Source organism: Myxine glutinosa, chromosome 5 (genome assembly GCF_964187855.1).
Source record: "Myxine glutinosa chromosome 5, kmMyxGlut1.1, whole genome shotgun sequence".
Taxonomy (NCBI): domain Eukaryota; kingdom Metazoa; phylum Chordata; class Myxini; order Myxiniformes; family Myxinidae; genus Myxine; species Myxine glutinosa.
Genome location: NC_136265.1, coordinates 139,042,540 through 139,066,697, shown reverse-complemented (window position 1 = coordinate 139,066,697; position 24,158 = coordinate 139,042,540). Strand labels below are relative to the sequence as shown.

The 24,158-nt window shown below is 48.9% G+C and overlaps 1 protein-coding gene across 9 annotated transcripts in view; it reads left to right on the top strand.

The window, feature by feature from the left end:
• LOC137426986 (uncharacterized) overlaps nucleotides 1–24,158 on the top strand; it is a 74,475-nt gene that overhangs the window by 42,310 nt on the left and 8,007 nt on the right. For 6 of the 9 annotated variants that reach the window (XM_078777217.1, XM_078777218.1, XM_078777216.1 and 3 more), the window contains 6 exons: nucleotides 14,170–14,229; nucleotides 14,866–15,095; nucleotides 16,073–16,190; nucleotides 16,297–16,356; nucleotides 22,497–22,549; nucleotides 23,698–23,827. In XM_078777217.1, coding sequence (XP_078633343.1) covers nucleotides 14,170–14,229; nucleotides 14,866–14,959 — 154 coding nt within the window. In that variant the 3' untranslated portion in view covers nucleotides 14,960–15,095; nucleotides 16,073–16,190; nucleotides 16,297–16,356; nucleotides 22,497–22,549; nucleotides 23,698–23,827. Of the gene's footprint in view, nucleotides 1–14,169; nucleotides 14,230–14,865; nucleotides 15,096–16,072; nucleotides 16,191–16,296; nucleotides 16,357–22,496; nucleotides 22,550–23,697; nucleotides 23,891–24,158 lie in introns of all 9 variants that reach the window. The other 3 variants (XM_078777223.1, XM_078777224.1, XM_078777219.1) reach the window with 2 other exon arrangements.

Sequence of the window (24,158 nt, the reverse complement as noted above, 5' to 3'; positions counted from 1 at the left end):
AGCCTTTGATGGACCAAACAAACTAATCAGTGGCTTGTGGTCCGTGTAAATCGTGGAATGCCGACCGAAAACGTACTGGTGAAATTTATTAACTCCGAATACAATGCAGAGTCCTTCTTTGTCCAGCTGACTGTCGTTCTTCTCAGCAGGAGACAGTGCACGAGATGTGAATGCTATTGGTCTCTCTGTGATCTGGCATGATGTGTGACAGAACAGCACCAACCCCGTACTGACTCGCATCACACGACAGGACCATATCTTTGTCTGGGTCGTATTGAACTAGCACATTTGAAGACCGCAGCATGTCTTTTGACTTCTGGAAGGCTGCTGACTCCAGAATGTCCCATTTCCAGCTGATGCCTTTTTTAACAGACAATACAGTGGGCCCAGCATGGTAGCAATGTTTGGGATATACCTGCTGTAGAACTGCAGCATGCCAATGTAGGCCTTGAGTTCAGTAATGTTTGTCGGAGCAGGGGCGTATTTGATTGCTCTGATCTTCTCTTCTGTGGGATGTAAGCCTTCGGCATCGATACGATGGCCCAAATAGGTCACCGACGGAACCATGAACTCACACTTGTCTCTCCGCAGGTGTAGTCCAGAGTCGGAAATAATACATAGCACACGTTTGAGGTTGTCCAGATTATGAAGCTCAGAGCGGCCAGTGACTAGGATGTCGTCTTGGTAAACAACAACGTGTGGTTCAGCAGCGAACAGGCTGTCCATACAGCGTTGGTAGATTCCTGACACTGATTTGACACCAAAACTCAGGTGGTTGTATCTGTAGAGCCCCCAATGCATGTTGATGGTGAGATATTCTTTGGAATCCTCATCCAGAACGACTTGTAGGTAGGCCGATCTCATGTCGAGCTTGGTAAAGGACTGTCCTCCGCCCAGTTTTGCGTATAAGTCATCGATCCTTCTTATGGGATATTTGTCTAAGGTGGAACATTTGTTGATCGACATTTTGTAATCCCCACAAAGGCGTATCGACCTGTTAGTCCTTGAGCCAGACCAAAAGTAATGCTCCGGCGGGGGGAGTAATTCTCATTATGATTTTCCATTAGACCAATGTCTCAAGTGTCAGAAAAGGTGTGATGGACATCTGAGAACGGTAGCTTAGTGCCCGGATGGACGCCATCTTTGAAACCACCCAGCTCGAAAATGCCCATTTGGTGGGGTACATTGTTGCACGTGTATCTGGACTTCTATACTAGCTATCGATGTGCGGTTGACGACTAAATATACGTCCGATGTGTACCGTCTAAATAAAAAATAATATGAAGCATTTTGTTTTAGATTAATTATTATAAAAATCAATTATCGAAAAAAAATCATATATTTTTCAATATTTTATTATTAGACTTGTACTTTTTTTAGTGAAACAACACTGGTATGATTTTCCAAATTATGCATTGTGCTACACCGTTTATCTGTCTATAAAAATAACTCAAAAACTAAAACATATCATCCACCACGAGTTTACAACAAATAAATGTAAAGAGGCATAAAATGACTTAGGCCGCCGCTGGCATTATCTATTCTGACGATAACGCAAGTTAGGAATGTCGTACGGAGAGGATTTTAACACCATACGATATCTAATAAGCAGGCGGAAATTGTTACATAGGAAATCTGCACTTTGGTGGCCATCTTGGATTTCAAAATGGCCGCCAATTATATTAATTATTCATTACTAGAGTTTGGAAAGACGTATGGAGCTGATTTTAACACCATACGATGTATATTCCTAATAAGCAAGCGGAGGTATCATTGAACATGTCATGTTTTAGTCAAATAACACCGGTATGATCTTCCAAATTATACATTTTGCTAAACGGTTTATCTGTCTATAAAGATTTTCAGGCAATTTGGCCTGCATTATAATAGAGAACAACATATGCTATACAATATACAGTGCACACAAAGTTAATCATCAGAGTCGCCATCAGAGTCATTGGCATCCTGAGCCACGATAGCATCATCCTGCACCATGTTGGAGCATCCCTGCAGCTTACACACAACAGTGCACTTCAACCCATTCAGTATGCAGGAGCAATCTGACGGTCGACACGTCCTTCTGCATGTGCATGAGATGAGATTCAAGACGACATCTGGAGCTGGTAGACCCGCCATCCATCGGATTGTGAGCGAACCGCCATCATCGAGTTCCCAACCATGTCCTGCTGATGGTGTTGGGACGTCTGGTAGGTTTTCAAGGCTGCGTCGCCAGATAGCCGCCTGATAGTTGGCCCTAAGCGTATGCTGCATCAAGGAGTCTTCACAAGGCGGCAATTGTCCAGATTCGATCTGGCCCTTCTTTGCACAGAACATGTGATAACGGAGCGAATTAACACCGACGATCTTCGTGTTCTTGGCGTACAGCTGACACGTGAAGGCCTGAATGCTATTGAAGACGTCTGTTGGTACATTCCACGAAGATCCCAGATCTGTGAATGCTTGAAGATACAGCTCATTCGCTTGCACAAGCTTCAAAGCCTTTATCTTTCCTTGGCTAGCCAGAGCACTCACAGTGTCACACTCGCTCCATGCATGAAGCCCTGGCAATGCACTGCAAACTCCAGACCCCAATACCGCAGCCAACTTTCCAACGTCGATCATTCTGACTCGAACCTTTGTTCCTCGTCTGATGAAGAGCTGACTATCGATGGTTCTGCTGAGATGAAGACTGATGATCAGAACGTCGGTGTCATCTGCCACTAAGATGATCGTCTTGTAGTGGGTAGCGGCGTGCTTTGCGTGGAGAAACATACGCGTGTCTGCTTCCTCGTGGCTACATTCGAGTGCTTGCACCAACTTCCACCTATCGCGGGTCAGTACCAGACATTTTTCACCACATGTGGTGACATACAGTGTTCTGTTGCCTAGCTTTTCGCGATTTGTTTCATGTTTCCACGACTCCGCCAGAAACACAACCAGTTTCTCCTTTGTCTGGCTGCAAGCAAGGAGACGCCGCCAGTTCATGATTTTGTGTGCGGGTCTGATCTCGCTGAAACTGATGCCTTCATTTGAACCGCGGTTCACACGCTCAGCTGCTTTGATGGATTCTTCTGTGTATGTGTCAAAGACAACATCGATGCGCTCACTGCCTTGACCAGCGTGAAGCGCTGCAGCAAGGATGCGGTCAGATAGTTCTTCGAACGTGTCGTTCTCGCCATGCATCTTTTGTATGAGAGCCATCGCATCAATTATTGTTGCACTTCGCTTGTCAACGTTCTCGGCTGGTTCCACAAGACCTTCCATGTGTTTCGCAAGTGCAGCTTTGTTCGTTTTTTTCATTGACCCATCAACGTTTGCCAAAGACCATGGTAACGGCCCTAGTGGGTGACAAAGGACAAGTTGCATGTCGAGGTTCCTTGTCTTGGCGATGAGTATCATGGTGGCAAACAGTTGTCTGTCAGCTCTCAGGACGATCTCCTTGTTTGTGCCCTTCACAACTTTCTGCTTGATCTTACCAAAGGTCTTCAAGTTTAGCTTGTTCAATGTGTCATGAAAGCCTGTTCCCTCTTCAAGACGTTTCTGGAAGCTTTGATACGCCGCTTCCCCCTTTTGCAGGGTGTTGAGTAGGTCATTAGAAACGTCCTCCCTCACAGCCGCTCCGGTAGATATACTGAGAAGACATGACGGATCATCGGCGAATGGATTGGTCCAGTCATTTTCCAGTAGATCACAGATAGCTGTGACGCCAGACTCATCACGTTTGATGCGAGAAGTAGACAAGTCAGGGTGCTTGGCGTGAGATGTGTCACTGCCATTCACAAGGATAGTTTCTCGTAGTTGCCTCAGTGCAGTAGCCCGATTTTCTGCAGTTAGATAGTATCGTGACACAGCCCCTTGTCGAAGACTAAAACCTCGTGTTCCTCCAGCTGTTTGCGTATCTTTGTTTACTGTTTCTTCTGTTGTCTGATCAACAGCGATTCTGGCAAATGGATTCCCTGGTCTAAGCTGTACGGAGAAGTAGCCTTGATTGAAATGCCTGTACAACTCGGGGCATGTTTCGTGGAGTTGCGTCATCTGTGCATAGTACACTGGTAGATATCTAGCATAGTTCACCTTGTTCATTGCGAAACACCAAGGGATCACTCTTCTGACACAAGCCAAGTGAAGCATCCAGTCGCCTTCTCTATCCGCACGAATCAACCCCAGCAGGGTCTCTACCATATCAATATACATCATCCAGAAGCGAGCCAGGTCTCCATGTTTGGTTCGCAGATAATGTAGGTATTTCGCGAACATGTCAAAGCTCTGTACACATGAATCATCATCGAGAGCAGCAGCGAGAGTCTCGTGGCAAACATCCTCCTTGATGCTGCGAATTTTGAGGTCAGTGCTTCGAATCTGGGGTTCCTTGTCAGGATGATTGCTTTCTATCCACACCTGGAAGCCCTTCCAAATGATGCGCATTAGTGCCTCGTACATCAACTTGTGGAGTCGCACAGCACGGTTGTATTGCTTGCCTTCCAGAACCCTGTTGATGGAACCTTCAGCGATTACTCCTGACTCAACAGCTACATCCCGAAGGCCTGCATCTCCAAACATTTTCCCAATGCTCGACATGAAGTTACAGATGGTATGGAAGTTCCCCATCATGAGCACGATTCTTCCATATCGATCGACATCTTTCCATGCTATTTCGGTCGCCTTAGCAAATAGTGCCTGGTCTAGCACCACCGGTATACGCTCAAGCTGAAGTGATGACATGATGTTCAGAGCTTCTCTGAGGATTTCTTGCACTGTTGCCATATCTGTGGCAGGCGCGTTTATAGTCGGCAGGTAGCCAACTACATCTTCCGTCACCTGAACACGATCTCTAGTCATGATGTTGAAACCAGTCCACGAACTGATTGTCTGGTCGCATGGTTCCAGCATGCGAGTCATAATCCATACGTGATTTCTTCGCCCGTTTCGCCTCGACACCGGCCATCTCAGCTGAAAGAACAAAAAGACTGACGTTAGATTACTCCGATATCCGAAAAGCTCGCCAGCTTACATAGACATACTCATCCAAGTCAGTGAACATGTTAGATGGCGCCACAATACAACTCTATAATAGAGTTGTATGTGGCGCCATCTAACATGTTCACTTTTAGTTCTTAAGCCACCCCCCCCCCCCCCCCCCCCCTCAGAAATTAATCAGGTCACCGCAACAAATCTCAGACTGAGATATAGAATATAGAATATAGATATAGAATAGACTGACGTCACTTTCGGCACTGGGTTCTGTGGGTTGATTATCGGCGGGAAATTCCAACTGACATAGTTTCGGTTTGTGGAAAGTGCATGCCTTTTCATATATTTTTTGTGTACACTCGTGGTGGATGATATGTTTTAGTTTTTGAGTTATTTTTATAGACAGATAAACGGTGTAGCACAATGCATAATTTGGAAAATCATACCAGTGTTGTTTCACTAAAAAAAGTACAAGTCTAATAATAAAATATTGAAAAATATATGATTTTTTTTCGATAATTGATTTTTATAATAATTAATCTAAAACAAAATGCTTCATATTATTTTTTATTTAGACGGTACACATCGGACGTATATTTAGTCGTCAACCGCACATCGATAGCTAGTATAGAAGTCCAGATACACGTGCAACAATGTACCCCACCAAATGGGCATTTTCGAGCTGGGTGGTTTCAAAGATGGCGTCCATCCGGGCACTAAGCTACCGTTCTCAGATGTCCATCACACCTTTTCTGACACTTGAGACATTGGTCTAATGGAAAATCATAATGAGAATTACTCCCCCCGCCGGAGCATTCACTTTAAAATATGGCCGGTTGGCTCAAGGACTATGTCTGCCTTCACAACAGGAACAACTGGAGCAGCCCAATTTGAGTACTGAACTGACTCAATGATACCTAACTTTTCCAGTCTGGCTAATTCTGCGCTAACTTTTTCTTGCAATGCGAGAGGGACTGGGCGTGCTTTGCAGAAAATTGGCTTCACATCTTTCTCAATGTTGAGCTTGGCAGTGAAGCCCTTCAATGTCCCGAGTTCATCCTTGAAGATGTCCGGGTATCTCCCGAGGAGGTGCTGCAGTACAGTTGGTGGCTTGGAAGCCTGTAGTTGGTGGATGTGTTCCCAATTGAGTTTGACAACATCGAGCCAGTTTCGCCCGAGAAGTGTGGGTCCATCCCCAGGGATGACCAAGTGTTGTAATTGGTGAGTGTTGTTTCCGTAGGTTACTGTGACATCACACGACCTGCGGGCTTGTATTGACTCACCAGGAAACGTGGTGAGTTGGATCAGGGACCAATGGAGGCTGGGTTGTTCACGATTCCCCCACAGGTTACGGAAAGCTGCTTCGCTCATGAGTGAGATGGCAGCACCCGTGTCTATCTCCATTTCCACATTCCGTCCGTCTATATCTACTATAACCAGTATTGGAGTAGACTGTCTGCCAGACTTTGTGTGGAAAAGGTCATACAACTGAACTCTGTGGCTAGGGCTGTCTCCATCAGTCACATCTTCTTGGTTAGGCTCTGAGTAAAGGAGGTGGGTTTTGCATTCCTCTCTCCTTGCCCTCCGTTTTCGAGACAAGCACGCAGAGGCGATATGACCCACCTTGTGGCAGTAGTTGCAAGCAGCATTCTTGAAACAGCACGCAGTGGGAGAATGCTCCCCATTGCAGCGGAAACATTTTCCAGCACCAGCTGCCAAACAGTTTCCAGGTGTTTTGGCGTCGGATGTTGTCCCACCCGGTTGACAGATGACAGGTCAGCACTAGGCTGGTAAGTGATGGAGCGTGCAATATCTGCAGCATTTTTGTCTGCACACTCCATTGCGATAGCAATGTCCTTTGCACTGGAAAAAGTCAGAGTCAGTTCAGCAAGTAGGCACCGGCGAATCCAATCTTGCTCCACTCCCACTACGAGCAAGTCCTTTAGCATGTCGTCGAATGTCGCACCAAACTGGCAATGCTGGGCAAGGTGTTTCAGGTGAGCTATCAATGCCGAAATGGACTGCGTTGAGGTTTGGCGACACATGTAAAAATTGAATCGACTCACAATGACTGAAGGTGTAGGTTCGCAGTGCTCCTTCATTGCTGCCACAAGCTCGGCATATGTTAAATCCATTGTGGTCCTGGGCATGGTGAGATTCTTCAGAATAGTAAACGTCTCGCTGCCGCATACCGACATCAGGATTGCTTTCTTCCTGGCATCATCCTCGATGCCATTAGCTTGGTAGTAATACTGTAGCCGCTCAATGTACGCCTCCCAGGTTCCTTCGCGCGGGTTGAACTTGTCAATCCGGCCGAAGGACATGGTGCTCAAGTAGCGTATGCCATGAAATAACGAGTTGGTAGCCCAACAGCTAACTGCAATAGCTCAGCTTGCTTTGCATGCGCTCACCAGAATCCCATCCTCGTCGCCATGTAAAGTATCAGGCTGGGAAGACAGTTTGAGTGCACCATCGGTCGTTTATTACGCAGCCGGGAAAACCACAAGCACCCAGCGTAGGCCCAGCTTCCTCTGCCAAGCCGTATGCCCCGCCTCTTTTATATCCGCCTTCCGGTTTAATCACATGCAATACATAACATCTCCCCCCACCCCCCCCCCCCTCCCATTAACAGTGAAAATACCAATGTGAAAATAACAGTGAAAAGCATACCAATGCATACCAAAATATAGACGTACAAAATTGCGAAATTGCAAATGCAAAATTGAATGTGAAATGCATACCAGAATATTAGCTACAAGTCAAGGCGAGTAGGCGCCTTTCGAACTCTGGATGATCGTCGGGGTGCAAAGCCGCCACACGGCTCCACTGGTGGTGCTGCAACAGCGTTATGGGGTTCAGCCTCAGGGAGTGGTGCAAAGCCGCCACATGGCTCCACTGGTGGTGCTGCAACAGCGTTATGGGATTCAGCCTCAGGGAGCGGTGCAGTACTATCTGCGGCAACAAAGTCGCTGTGCACAGGTTCAGGAAGTGGCGAGATATCCTTTGTGAAAGTGACAGGATCACAGGACCGATACCGGACATGATCAAGGTGCTTCCGGACGACTCGATTGTCCTCTTGTTTGATAACGTAGGACAACGGTCCCTCATTTTTGTGAACCCGCCCTGGTAACCAAACCATTCCGCGACCAAAGTTTCTCACAAACACCGGGTCCCGACCTTTATAGAGCGCCGTACAGCATGCTTGTCATGGTGAAGTCTCTGTTTCCACTGATTTTGATACACAACCGACACCACATCTGGTCTTAGACAATCCAGTCGTGTACGCAAACGTCGTTTCATCAGCAGCTCAGCCGGTGTCACTCCTGTCGTTATGTGGGGACTGATGTGGTGAGCGAAAAGCACACGTGATAATCTGGGCTGAAGGCTTCCGCCAGGTATCTTACTTAGACCAGACTTGACAAAACTCACAGAACTTTCAGATAGTCCATTTGAAGCTTGATGGTATGGGCTCACAAACTTGTGAATTATACCATTGAGGCGGGTGAATTCAGTGAATTCAGAACTTGAGAAACAGAAACTGTTATCCCATGCAATACATAACAGGGCAAAAAACTAAATATTGCATGATATTGTGGACGAGTTACAGCAAAACTCGGTGCATGATTTGCATCGGTGTCAAAAACAAGCCAATTCGATTTTGGTTCACGTCTGGAATGGGATCCGGCCGATTGTTGGGACACAAAACATAAACTGACACAAAACAAAACATAAACAAAACATAAACATAAACACACCTTGCAGAAGTATTGGCTCTTCCGAATGCCCTTTCTAGTGTGGCGGACACAAGCAAAGGACACAAATTCAGCGCACCAGCAGGTGGCGCGAACGTCCAGGCGGGGAACTGGAATGCATGCCCCGCCTATCGACCGACCGGCCACGCCCGGGGACCAGGCGTGGCCTCGGCACATATATGCGGGCTCTAAGCTCGAGCCCGCCCAGTGCTGCCATTCAAGCTTTCATAATAAAGACTCTTGGTTTGATCAAACGCGTTGTGGCCTACCTCTTTGGCAAGCAAGTTATGTGCGCAGCACCACACTTCACTGGTGACCCCAATTGGTTCAGCCGTTGCTGACCACCGAACGCGCCATGGCCAACAACGCCGTCGTGGTAAAACTCCCAGAGTTTTGGGAAGCACAGGCCGATGTGTGGTTCGTGCAGGCCGAAGCGCAATTTCAGCTTTGAGGCATAACGGCGGACGAGACCCGTTACTACCACGTGGTCGCCTCCCTCGGGCCCGGCACTGCCGCCCGAGTCGTGTCCATCCTGCGGCACCCGCCGGCCGACCACAATTACAGGGCGATCAAACATCTCCTCATCGCCACGTTCGGCCTCACGGAGATCGAACGGGCCGACCGCCTCCTGGACCTTCCCGAACTCGGCGACACACGACCATCCGTGCGGATGGATTATATGCTGTCGCTGCTGGGTGACCAAGCCCCGGATTTCTTATTCCGGGCGCTTTTCCTACGCCAGCTACTTCTACAGGTACGCCTCGTGCTGGCCGGTTCCAACATAAGGGAACCCCGTGCTCTGGCCGTAGAGGCCGACAAGTTCTTCGCGGCTTGTGACACGCGGTCGAGTTACGGTGCGGCCGTCGTGGATCCCGAGGCTGATGCTACTGCGTCCCTCGTGGCCGCTGCCGCGCCCCGCCCACCACAACCGCCGCCCCCGCCGCCGCAAGCCTGGTGCTATTTCCATGCCAGGTTTGGCCACAAGGCTAAGAAGTGTTGCCCGCCGTGCTCGTTTGGCAAGTCGGGAAACGACCGGGCCAGCGCTCGGTAGCGGCCCTGAGCATCGGCCATTCCGGCAGCCTCCTATTCATCACGGACACTTTGTCCGGGCGCCGTTTCCTCTGCGATACAGGAGCGCAGGTAAGCGTCATCCCAGCCTACACGTCCGACAAGCGAACCGCGGGCCGGGGCCCCGCATTGCTTGCCGCCAACGGTACACCCATCCGCACGTTCGGGAAGCGCTGCCTCTCCCTGCGGTTCAGATGGCAGCACTTTCAATGGTCGTTCGTGACCGCCAGCGTGCCCATGGCATTGCTCGGTGCGGACTTCCTATGTGCGCATGTGTTGTTGGTCGACGTAAAGCGCGGACGGCTCATCCAGGCCGAAACCTTTAGCTCGCTCGCTTGTTCGCTGAGCAGCTCGTTGAGCGGCTCACTGAGCGGCTCACCGAGCGGCTCGCCAAGCGGCTTGCTGGACGGTTCCGTCCTGGCGAGTTTAGTTTGCACGCTTCCGGCAGCGGACGACTTTATCCGCCTCCTCCCCAGTTTCCCGGCCCTCACGCGGCCCACCTTCTCAGCGGTGGCCGTTAAACACGGGGTGGAGCATCACATCCCCACGGTCGGGCCGCCGGTCTATGCCCGGGCACGCCGACTCGAGCCCACGAAGCTCGTGGTGGCGAAAGCGGAGTTCACCACGCTGGAGCAGCTGGGGATCGTACGGCGCTCCAACTGCGCGTGGGCTTCCCCGCTGCACATCGTGCCGAAGCCCGGCGGAGGATGGCGGTCGTGCGGGGACTACCGCCGGCTCAACGATGCCACCACCCCCGACCGCTACCCAGTCCCACACATTCAGGACTTTTCCACCCGGTTGGCCAACACGACCGTGTTTTCAAAGGTGGACCTCATACGGGCTCCCATCAGGTCCCCGTCCAACCGGACGACGTCCCGAAGACGGCCGTCATCACCCCTTTCGGCCTCTTCAAATTTCTAAGGATGCCCTTCGGGTTGAAGAATGCGGCCCAGGCGTTCCAACGGCTTATGGATAGCGTCTTGCGCGACTTACCTTTCCTGTTCGTCTACCTGGACGACATCCTAGTCGCGAGTGCGTCCCGGGAGGACCACCTGTTCCACCTCCACACACTTTTCGAACGCCTGGGCCAGCATGGCCTAATCATCAACCCTGCCAAGTGCCGTTTCGGTGTCACCACCATCGACTTCTTGGGGCACCGCATCACCGCGCACGGGGCCGTCCCTTTACCGGCCAAGGTGGAGGCGGTCAGGGATTTCCCGCGGCCCCGCACGATCAACGGGCTCCAGGAGTTCCTGGTCATGGTAAACTTTTACCACCGCTTCGTGCCCCACGTCGCCCAGCTCCTCCGCCCCTTGCACGAGGCCCTCCGGGGCAAGCCGGGCAAAGGTGACATCGCATGGTCGGAGCCGATGGCCGCCGCGGCGTTCGCGGGCGCAAAGCTGGCTCTGGCCGACGCCACCATGCTGGCGCACCCGGCGCCCGATGCACCGATCGCCCTCACAACTGACTGGTCGGACTACGCAGTGGGCACGGTGCACGAGCAATGGGTGCGTGGTGCTTGGCAACCGCTTGCGTTTTTCAGCCGGCAGCTTCGCACGCACGGACGCCGGTACAGCACCTTCGACCGCAAGTTGCTCGGGCTCCACCTGGAGGTCCAACACTTCCGCCATCTGCTGGAGGGCCGCCCGTTCATGGCCTTCGTTGACCACAAGCCCCTTGTGTTTGCGATGGCCAGGGTCGCCGAGCCATGGTCGGCACGGCAGCAGCGCCACCTCTCTGCCGTGTCCGAGTACACGACGGACATCCGTCACGTGGCGGGTAAGGACAACCCGGTGGCGGATTGCCTTTCCCGGTCCGTCGTGCACGCGGTCCACCTCGGGGTCAACTATGCCCGGATGGCGGAGACCCAGACCGCCGACCCCGGCGTCCAGGCCTTGCGGACCTCCGTCATGGGCCTCCGCGTCACCGAGGTGCCGTTCGACGCCGCGGGCACGGCCCTCCTATGCGACATCTCCCTCGGCCAGCCTTGCCCCATCGTGCCCGCTGGCTGGCAGCGCCCGGTGTTCGACGCCATCCACGGCCTGTCTCACCCTGGCGCGAGGGCATCCCAGAAACTCGTCGGGGCAAAGTTCGTCTGGCATGGCCTCAGGAAGGACGTCCACGACTGGGCCAGGACGTGCCTCGCGTGCCAGCGTGCAAAGGTCCACCGCCACACCCAGGCACCGTTGGCCTCGTTTACGGTGCCCGAGCGGCGGTTCGACCACGTGCACGTCGACTTGGTGGGACCTCTGCCCCCCTTGCGAGGGTTCACCCACCTCCTCACCATGGTCGACCGCACCACGCGGTGGCCGGAGGCCGTCCCATTGGCGGCGACGTCTGCGGCTGAGGTGGCGCAAGCCTTCATCGCCACTTGGGTTGCCCGGTTCGGTGCCCCCTCGGACATCTCGTCCGACCGCAGCCCCCAGTTCACCTCGGAGCTCTGGGCCGCGGTGGCGCAAGGACTCGGGGTGAAGCTACACCACACCACGGCCTACCACCCCCAGGCCAATGGCCTGTGTGAGCGCTTTCATCGCTCCATGAAGGCCGCGCTCCGGGCCAGCCTCAGCGACGGCGGCTGGGTCGATAGGCTCCCCTGGGTCCTGCTGGGCCTCAGGACGGCGCCCAAGCACGACCTGCGCGCGTCCTCGGCGGAGTTGGTCTTCGGGCAACCACTGCGGGTACCGGGTCAATTTATCCCCGACTCCACGGCTCCTTAGTCCGCGGCACAACAGCGATCCGCCCTTCAGAAGACCGCCCGGAGGTTCGCCCCGGTGCCAACGGCACACCACTTTTGCCCGCCTTCCCAGGTCGACCCGGAGCTTCGCACAGCAAAGTACGTGTTCATTCGGCATGACGCCCACCGGGCACCGCAACGGCCCCCGTACGACGGGCCCTTCCGTGTGTTGGAGACAGGGGACAAATTTTTCACGGTCGACATCGGCTGTGCCCTGGATCGCATTTCTGTGGACCGCCTCAAGCCGGCCCACCTCGATCCGGAGCACCCCCCGCCAGCGGCTCTGCCTCCGCGTCGAGGCCGCCCCCCAGCGGTCGGACCCCCAGCACCCCCGCCAGCAGCTCTGCCTCCGCGTCGAGGCCGCCCCCCGGCGGTCGGACCCCCGGCACCCCCCAGCCCCGCCGTCCCGCCACCTCCCAGACCGGCACCCATCGCCAGGGGGCGTTTCGGCCGGGTCATCCGGCTTCCCCGCAAACTCACCCTTCAGGTGCGCGGGAATTCTGGGGGGCACGTGTGGCGGACACAAGCAAAGGACACGAATTCAGAGCACCAGCAGGTGGCGCGAACGTCCAGGCGGGGAACTGGAATGCATGCCCCGCCTATCGACCGACCGGCCACGCCCGGGGACGAGGCGTGGCCTCGGCACATATATGCGGGCTCGAAGCTCGAGCCCGCAGAGTGCTACCGTTCGAGCTTTCATAATAAAGACTCTTGGTTTTATCAAACGTGTTGTGGCCTACCTCTTTGGCAAGCAAGTTGTGTGCGCAGCACCACACTTCACTCGTCTATCTATTCTCCGCCAGTCTGTTTGTCTGTCCGTTCAGTAAGGTGCTTCAAAATCAAGTCACCACTGTTTATAGATGGCTCTGTTCGTAAGCCTAAATGAAGAAGAACAATCTTTTTCATTCTGGAGGTTCCAAAGGGTAATTTTAATTGGTTCTAAGGTGCAATTCTAAAGGTATCCAAAGGATAATTCTAATAGATTCAAAAGGGTAATTCTGAAGGGTTGCAAAGGCTGGTTCTTTCGGGTTAAGAGTAATTTTAACGGATTTTGACGTTTCTCGGTTTTGCCAATTTCATATTTAAAATGCCAAGCTGAACCGCTTCCTTCGGACTGGTGCGATTTTTTTTTTCTTCTTAATTTCTGTTTAAAAAGTCAAACGTTTTCCGATTTTCTTGGGATTTCATTGAGTCGAGTCTCATACTTTGTCAGCAGAAGTCATGAATGATATCACAAAACAATGACATCATAACAATAAATCGTGGAAGAGCCGAAAATGCTTTCGCTTCGTGAGGCCTCAAAGCACGGAACTTTTAAACATTAACAAAATGAAAACCTGAGTCCCCACGAACACACCAGTTTTTACGGTGCAGGGCAAAGTCGTCTGGAACAGTGTTTGTCTGTCTGTATGTTTATCCTTCCAAAACGTTCGTCCGGTTTGGAACGTACATACAAAACGTATGTACGTTCCAATCCAGCTTTAGCATGTGAACCAGTCATCACCGTCCACCAAACCAAAGAAACCTACTCTTTGGAAAAGTCTGAAGTAAATAATTTAATTTTCCTCCTGTTGACTTTTTTAAACTTGTTTTTGGATATATCTCCTGCACACGAAACTGACTTTTAAATTCTTTTCAACTTAGGCACAAGTTCATCAAACATGATCAGAAGAAGAAGCCTTGTCGCAACACTGAGCATACCTTGTAAGTACAACAAACAACAACAGGCATTTTAAGGCCATTTTCCCTGCTAGAGTGGGGGTTAGCCTTGCTGGCCCCATGACAATCTTCTCCATTTTGCCCTATTTTCTGCATCTCTCCTTGTTGACCCCCTTGCCCGCATTTCTTCTTCCACCACCTTTGACCAAGTCTTTCTCGGTCTTCCCCGTCCTCTACTTCCTTCCACATTCATTTCTATCACTCTCCTCAACCAGTCACTTTCATCCTTCCTCAACACATGACAAAACCATCTCAACCTGTTTCTCCTCACAAAATCCATCACAGGCTCTATTCCCATCATCTTTCGCAATTCATAATTTGTCTTCCTCTCTCTCAACGATACTCCGCACATCCACCGAACCATTCACATTTCCACCCTTTCCAGCCTTTGTTGCTGCTCTACATTCATTACCCATGGCTCACACCCATAAATCATAATACTTCTCACACATGTAGCATACACCTTTCTCTTCAGCTTCAACGACACTGCCCTCCTCGTCAGCACGCCACTCAGTTCCCGAAACTGCTTCCATGCACATCTCACTTCCATGACAATGTATATGATATCCGATTTCGCACATTTATACTCGGTTGTGGATGAAGAGTTATGTTCTTTTGCAGGGAACCAAAGATGAACAAGTCTTTACCATCCACGACAAAGAAAATTAGTTGTTGGAAGCGTCTGAAGATAAATAATTTTATTTTCTCCTCTTGACTTTTTGAATTTGTTTTTGGATATATCTACCGCAACAAATGAACAAAAACTGACTTTTCAATCTTTTTCAACTTAGGCAAAAGTTTACCACACATGACAAGAAGAACAAGTGTTGTGGTGACAATGCACATGACGTGTAAGTAAGAGAAAATATTCCTTTGGGCACGTGGGTTCGAATCCAGGTGTCAGGATATATTGGTTTGAAAATGGCATCAGTTCAAGTGCAGGTGTCAGTAAATTCGAGTTTGGAAATGAGGTTCGAATATGGAGAGGAAAAATGAAGGTTTGGGAATGAGGATTGAAGGTAAATGAAGGTTTGGGAAAGAGGATTGAAGGAAATGAAGGATTGGGAATGCAGAAGAGAACAATGGCAAAGGTTCAAACCACAATCACAACATATCTCCCTTTCCCCTGGTACGAGAGTGGGTAACCTAACGAAGCAATAACTGGAAATATCTGAACTCTAGGGTTATGTTTTGTGTTCGATGAAACTCTGCGGGGTCTTTTCCAAATCTTAAATGTGATAAGAAGAACAAGAAACCTTGTGGCTTTCTTGAACATAACATGTGAGTAAGAGAAAATATCCCTTTGGAATGTCATGACATCAAACGTACTACCGATATAAATGGTATTTCCGAAAGGAAATGAAGACCACATTTTGTAGTGGATGGAGGTTATGTTTTCACTCCTGTCTGTCTGTTTGTATGTCTGTCTGTGAACAAGATATCTCAAAAAGTTGTGGATTGATGCAGACGAAATTTTGTGGAGAGCGAGTGTACGTGAGGATGACGAAATTATTAGATTTTGGTGAAGATCCGGATTCGGATCCAGCACGGTGAATTTTGAAAGTGATTCTTCACCAGTGGGAGATATGGCCAAAAAGGATACATATCTGGATATCTTAAAAAGTTATGGATGATTTCTGACATGGATGAGTCATGACAAAACTAGGTGCATAAATTAGTTGGGTGACGAGAACAAGCTGATTAGATTTTGGTTCAGGTCTGGATCCAGATACAACCTACCGGTGGGATACAAAACGTAAACTGTTCACCACATTTGTACAGCACATTTGTATTCAGTTGTGGATTTATGTGTTCTGTTCTTTTTCAGGGAGCCAAAGATGAATGAGTCTCCTGCTTCACAAGACGTTCCAAACCAGCTTTTGCATGTGTACCAGTCATCACCGTCCATCAAACCAAAGAAACCTACTCTTTGGATAATGTCTGAAGTAAATAATTTTATTTTCTTCCTGTTGACTTTTTTAAACTTGTTTTTGGATATATCCCCTGCAATAAATGCAGAAGAAACTGACTTTTCAATCCTTTTCAACTTAGGCACAGGTTCATCAAACATGATCAGAAGAAGAAGCCTTGTCGCGACACTGAGCATATCTTGTAAGTACAACAAACAACAACAGGCATTTTAAGGCCATTTTCCCTGCTGTGGCTGGGGTTAGCCTTACGGGCCCCATGACAATGTTCTCCATTTTGTCCACCTTTAGCCAAGTCTTTCTCGGTCTTCCCCGTCCTCTACTTCCTTCCACATTCATTTCCGTCACTCTTCTCAACCAGTCACTTTCATCCTTCCTCAACACATGACCAAACGATCTCAACCTGCTGCTCTTCACAGCATCCATCACAGGCTCTATTCCCATCATCTTTCACAATTCATAATTTGTCTTCCTCTCTCTCTCAACTGGACTTCCGGTACCTCGGGCGAGTGAGGCGTGCTTCGAGCTCTCCACGGCATCGAAGTTTGAGTGTTTTCCCATTCTTGTCTTTGTCAAATTTCCACTGGTTATTTTGCTGTGTACGTGTTATTGTGTGTTTCTAGTTGGTGTTGGTTTGTGGTTCGTGCAAACTTGTGTGTAGTTAATCGTTTTCTGAGTCGTACCTCGTGCGCGGCCTGGTGACTTGGGGCTTCCCTCCCCCCTTCGGTGTTTTGTCGGTTTGGGTTATTTCCTTCGCTGTATTGCTTGTTTCTTTTATTTTGTTTTCTCCCCCTCACATCACCTCCCGAGACAAAGAATTATATATTGATTCTTTCTCTCCTCCCGGACACGTGCTTGTTCGCTCTCCTCCTCGTCTCGGCTTGTGCCCCGCCCCCTGTATCTCGTTTTCTTCCGCCTCTGCTCCTTCCTTCTCAAATCCAGGTTCTCGCTTGGAGACTTTTCCCGGATTGTTTTTTTTTTTTTTTCATGGATACTTCATTCGGATATTGTTGGAATATGTTTAAACCTCAGCCGTGATGGTGACGCCCCTCCCCCCCCCCCCCCCCCCCCCCCAGAATTTACATGTTTTAAACGTTTCCCAGTGTGTACCCTGGTCCGAATAGGTACACCGTATCCCTGCATGTCGTAAGAGACGACTAAGAGGGTTGGCGTCAGGAAGGGCATCCGGCCATGAAAACATTGCCTCAAAAAGAGAACCATGACAATCACAAGTACATATGGGCAGGGTGCAGCCCGAAGTGGAGATCGGTTTCTGAGGTTTGGGACATGGAATGTAGGGACAATGACAGGGAGATCAGGAGAAGTGGTGGAAGTATTGGTCAGAAGAAGAGTGGACATATGTTGTGTGCAAGAGACGAGATGGAAGGGAAGCGGTGTGAGAATGGTGAAGGGTAGGCAGGAACAGAAATACAAGTTTGTGTGGCAAGGGTGCCCGGAGGGCATGAATGGTGTTGGTGTCCTGTTTTCTGAGGAGTTTGTAGACAGTGTGGTGAGTGTGACTAGAGTGAGTGATAGGTTGATGATGGTGAAAATGATGATTGGAAAGCTCTTGGTGAACGTCATCTCGGGATATGCTCCGCAGGTTGGTCGAAGCGATGAAGAGAAGGACAAGTTCTGGTGTGCGATAGAGAAGCTGATGGAAAACGTGAAAGATGAGGAAGTTGTTGTGGTGGGAGGAGACCTAAATGGACATGTGGGAAGGAGTATGGACGGTTTTGAGGGAGTTCATGGGGGTTACGGCTATGGTGTGAGAAATGGAGAAGGAGAAAGGATTTTGGAGTTTGCTGATGGAGCTGATTTGTTGATTTGTAATACTCAGTTCCAGAAAGAGGACAATAAGCTTGTTACATACACGTCAGGTGGGTCGACGACAACCGTTGACTACCTGATGGTGCGTAGGCGAGATAGGGGGCACCTCCGGGACACAAAGGTGATCCCCGGGGAGGAGGCTGTTTCACAGCGCCACTTGGTTGTCTGCGACATAAGGGTGAAAGGTGCGAGGAGAGCTCGGCGGGTGAAGTACCAACCGAGAATGAAGGTGTGGAGGTTGAAAGAGGTGACAGTAAGGGAGGCATTAAAAGAGAGGCTGAGTAGGGTAGAGGATGATGTGGTTGAGCTTGAAAGTGGTTGGATGTCAATGAAAGCTAGTCTGTTGGGATCCGTTGGTGAGGTATGTGGATGGACAAAAGGACCTCCGAGGCACTCGGAAACATGGTGGTGGGATGATGAAGTTGGAAAGAGGATTGACAAGAAGAGGAAGAAGTTCAAAGAGTGGCAGAAGGCGAAGGGTACGGGAGCAGAAACAGCAGAGCATGAAAGTTATAAGGCAGCCAGGAAGGCTGCAAAGAAAGAGGTAGCAAAGGCACAGGAGGCATGTAGGAAAATGTTCGGAGAACGCTTGGATTCGGAAGAGGGTCAGAAAGCAGTATTCAGGATTGAAAAGCACATAGCGAAAGAGAGGTGTGATGTGATGGGGGTGAGTTGCTTGAAGGATGAAGTGGGACAAATCGTTGTTGACCCAGATGGAATTAAAGGAAGATGGAAAAGATATATGGAAATGCTGTTGAATACAGAGAATGAATGGGATGGCAACATAGAGAGTAACCCAGTTTTAGGACCGGCAGAGAAGATAACTGAAAAGGAAGTTGAGGAAGCGATAAAAGCAATGAAGAGTGGAAAAGTGGGAGGGCCGACGGGAGTTGTGGGAGATATGTTGAAGGCAGCAGGAAGTTGGGGTGTGAAGAGAATGACAGAGATCTGTAATCTGGTGGTGAAAGAAGGCCGCATTCCAGTGGATTGGGAACCGAGTACCCTCGTCCCTCTATACAAGGGGAAAGGTGACCCTCTGGAGTGTGGATCGTACCGAGCGATAAAGTTATTGGAGCATGGAATGAAGGTATTGGAAAGGGTGTTGGAAAGGAGGATAAGGAAGAAAGTGAAGATCGACGAAATGCAGTTTGGATTTATGCCAGGAAGAGGAACGACAGATGCGCTTTTCATTGTGAGGCAGTTGCAGGAGAAGTACATGGATAAGAGGAAGAAGTTGTTTTTTGGGTTTGTTGATCTGGAGAAAGCATTCGATAGGGTTTTACGCAAAGTATTGACATGGGCATTGAGGAAGTTAGGAGTGGAGGAATGGTTGATCAGAGTAGTGATGGCAATGTACAAAAGAGCACGCACAGCTGTAAGGACGAAGGACGGGAACAGTGGTGAGTTTGAGGTGAAGGTGGGAGTGCATCAGGGGTCGGTACTGAGTCCACTACTATTTGTAGCTGTGATGGAGGTGCTGGCTCAGAACGTAAAGGAGGGTTTACCGTGGGAGTTGTTGTATGCAGATGATCTGGTGTTGATTGCGGAAAGTATGGATGGACTGAAGGAAAAGATGAACAAGTGGAAGGAATGTATGGAGACAAAAGGTCTGAAGGTGAATATCGGAAAGACAAAGGTGATGGCAAGTGGTAAAGCATGTGGTGAGGTGGAAAGAACTGGGAAGTGGCCGTGTGCTGTGTGCAGGAAGGGTGTCGGAGTGAACTCCATTCAATGTACAATGTGTGCTGAGTGGGTTCATCAAAAATGTAGTGGTCTGAGAGGGTCATTTACCAGTGTGGCAGCGACATTCAAATGTAAGGTGTGCGCATAGGGAGCTGCAGATGGAGGAAATGTTGAGTTGGATCTTGGAGACGGCGTGAAGCTGGAAGGTGTGAAAACATTTTGCTACCTCGGAGACATGCTGAATGGAGAAGGTGGATCAGACTCGGCAACGGTTGCTCGAGTGAGATGTGCATGGAAGAAGTTTCGGGAACTGAGTGGCGTGCTGATGAGGAGGAGAGTGTCGCTGAAGCTGAAGGGAAAGGTGTATGCTGCATGTGTGAGAAGTGTTATGATTTATGGGAGCGAGACATGGGTAATGAACGTAGAGCAGCAACGAAGGCTGGAAAGGGTGGAAATGCGAATGGTTCGATGGATGTCCGGAGTATCGTTGAGAGAGAGGAAGACAAATGATGAATTGCGAAAGATGATGGGAATATTGCCTGTGATTGATGCTGTGAAGAGGAACAGGTTGAGATGGTTTGGTCATGTATTGAGGAAGGATGAAAGTGACTGGTTGAGAAGAGTGATGGAAGTTAATGTAGAAGGAAGTAGAGGACGGGGAAGACCGAGAAAGACTTGGCTAAAGATGGTGGAAGAAGAAATGCGGGCAAGGGGGTTAACAAGGAGAGATGCAGAAAATAGGGCAAAATGGAGAAGATTGTCATGGGGACCGCAAGGCTAACCCCCGCTCTCGCAGGGAAAATGGCCTTAAATTGCATGTTGTTGTTGTTGTTGTCTCTCTCAACTATACTCCGCACATCCACCGAACCATTCGCATTTCCACCCTTTCCAGCCTTCTTTGCTGCTCTACGTTCATTACCAATGTCTCGCTCCCATAAATCATAATACTTCTCACACATGCTGCATACACCCTTCTCTTCAGCTTCAACGACACTCCCCTCCTCGTCAGCACGCCACTCAGTTTCCGAAACTTCTTCCATGCACATCTCACTCTCTCAACTGTCGCTGAGTCTGATCCACCTTCTCCATTCAGCATGTCTCATAGGTAGCAAAATGATTTCACACCTTCCACCTTCATGCGGTCTCCAAGATCCAACTCAACATTTCCTCCATCTGCAGCTCCCTCGGTGCACACCTTACACTTGAATGTAGCTGCCACACTAATGACCTTCTCAGACCACAACATTTTCGATGAACCCACTCAGCGCACATTGTACATTGAATGGAGTTCACTCTGACACCTTTCCTGCACACAGCACATGGCCACTTTCCAGTTATTTCCACCTCACCACATGCTTTACCTCTTGCCATCACCTTCGTCTTTCCGATATTCACCTTTAAACCTTTCACCTCCATACATTCCTTCCACTTGTTCATCTTCTCCTTCAGTCCATCCATACTCTCCGCAATCAACACCAGATCATCTGCATACAACAACTCCCATGGTAAACCATTCTTTATGGATAGCATACCTTGTAAGTAAGAGAAAATATCCCTTCAGAAAAATATCCCTTCTGATCACAATAGAAATGGTATTCCTTTAAGGAAATTGAAGCTAACGCTGCCGTATCTCGTGTCATCTTTCATCTGCCTGGATGTCAGCAATTGCATTTTGTGGATGTAAAAGAGTTGTGGATGGATTCGCAGAGATTTTGTGGAGGGTTTGAGTGTGTGACAAGGATGAAATTTTGGTGAAGATTCGGATCTGAGATTTTATAAAACTAGGACGTGCCCGTACGTGGGTGCCCGTTCCTTGGTGCGGCCCGCGTGCCCGTACTATATATATATGTAAAATTATATCCCCCCCCCTCTATTTACATGAAATGGTTTGGTCCATTCGCAAAGCCAAAGCGAACGGCTTGCGAGTACGGTGACAATCCCCCCCCCCCCCTCTATTTACATGAAATGGTTTGGTCCAAAGCGAACGGCTTGCGAGTACGGTGACAATCCCCCCCCCCTCTATTTACATGAAATGGTTTGGTCCAAAGCGAACGGCTTGCGAGTACGGTGACAATCCCCCCCTCTATTTACATGAAATGGTTTGGTCCAAAGCGAACGGCTTGCGGAGTTTGGTAAAGAAATCGCCATAGCGTGCACAAACGCGCAGGAAAGCAAAAGAATCGCAAATTAGTTTTAATTAGTTTTAAAACATAGTTTAACGCCAACATAGCGGCAACATAGTTTGCCAACGTGAAATTAATGAATACGCTCTCAAATGTGCCGTCCGAGGCAGAGTCTGTTCGCCACGTTCGGCACACGTGATAGCTCGCTGCTCTCTGATTGGTTGAATCGTTTTTTGGACATAGCTCGCTAACTACTTGTCCGATTAATATGAAACCTTGAAAAGGCACATCCTCGGGTCCCCAGCAATATACCTGGCAAGTTTAAAGTATATCGGACCCGTGGTTGTCGAGAAACAGCGGTCACAGACAAACAAACATACACACAGAGATTACTGGCATTATAGATAGATGACCAATGTGGAAAAACAGTCCACCAACCTTTGCAAGGGAAACTTTGGCTTCCCTTCTGGCTGCGCTGCTTCGGGAGGATCCAAAGGAGAGGCTCACTATGATGGTGAGGGATTGATGCAGTTTTCATCTGCAGGGTTTTATTTGCATGAACAAGAATGTTCACACATGCTGGGGTAACTGACCTCCTATTATTGTGGATCAAAATGCAATTGCTCACCAGTGGAGGTGTTTCCTGATCGTGTTCATATTTGATTCCAACACATCCATTGTTTTGCAGGAGATTGTGAACCACACTTGGTTCAAGGAAAATGACCCGTTTGATTATTGCAGGTAACCGGCACTCCTTTTGTTCTGTTTTTACATTGTTGTGGCATCTTTTGGACACCTTTCTTAGCAAAACTCAATCAGACTTCACGAGACTCACTCAGTTTAAATTGAGATTTATTACTAATCTTGCAGAAAGTATTTACACGAAAATACAGTTGTACTTTACAGACAAAAATACGACGCGTCGTTCCATGGGAGAATTCTCCCACGAAGCCCCCGAGTGTTCCGTTAAATAGATCTCAGCTGCTTTGATCTCGCTCCATTGGAATTCCGAAGTCACTTAACGCCAGCCTTTCCGGCACCAAACTCCATATGTTTATCATTACGGATGACACAAAGAACTGATAAAATCCCTCCCCAAGTCCCACTAATGGATGGATACATTCCAACTCTGCGTTCACATCCTTGGAGGCCACTGGGTCATCTCACAGATGGTTGACTGCTTGGTCGAAGTTCTTTGCACATTTCCTTGCATGCTTTAAGAACAAAATTCACATTGAAGTACAATTTAACTATCTGCATAACTCGCCAACCCTAACAAATATATAAATCTTCTATAGTTCCTCAATTTTTTTTCTCTTGTTAAATTAAAACAATTAATGTAAACAACTACCTGCAAAATACTCAAACCACAAATTTTGGTAATCCAATTTTCAATACCTAAGGCATACACCGTCATCCTGGAAGAATCTGATCATAAAACATTTCTTTCCAAAATAATAAAGCATCTGCAACATTTGGTAATTATTCTTCGAAAATACGTTTTGCTTCAGAACAAATGTTGACTTTCCATTTGAAAAGAAGAGGCTGATCACTTGTGTTTGAAATTCAAGTATGAAACATTTTCTTCTGATGTCTTCATAGCACCTACACTATTTCGCTTCGGATTTTCCGCTGTTGTGATAACTGGGCGGAGTCATAAACTGACCCTGCTCTGCATGTAGCATCCTTGACACTCTTGCTGTGAGCCATAGTAGTTCTTAAACAAGGCCTTCGTCAAGTTGTAGTTGACTTGCCTCCTCACTCATCATGAGTGGGCAGCAAGTGTTGATGTGATGTTTGTTGAGCAGCAAGATGTGGAACAGAGATGCCAGATGCATCCACAACGATGTTAGGACCATGGTGTTCAGGTTATTCATGGTCCATACCAGGAGCAACCAGCAGAATCGTGCACAGCCGTTGTAAAGGAAGAAGCACAGCCATCCACTTGCAGCTCCGCGCTGGTTCCCCGGAAGTTGGTGGAGGAATGACACACGTCACCGCATCCAGTAGAGGTTGCAGGTAAGATGTCGTCGTCCCGCAATTGCTGCTGACGTGATGAATGTTCGAGGCATTCAAACAAAAGTAAGTGATCGCCTTTCTTCCATACGTTGCAGTGTGATCCAGGCAAATGGTCACATAAATTTTCCTTGGTGAAGGTAAACATCCATCTCCAATCTTGCAAAGGAGAATGCCTTCATCATTCTTTGAGAAAGAGGGTGTATGCCAAGATTAACTTCATTTTTAGCCACAAATTTTCTTTCCCGAACTTCTTCCCAATGCCGTTATCACTCCATTTGAGATGTGATCTGGCCTTATTCTTCACTCAGCCACATCTGTATCTGCTTTCCAC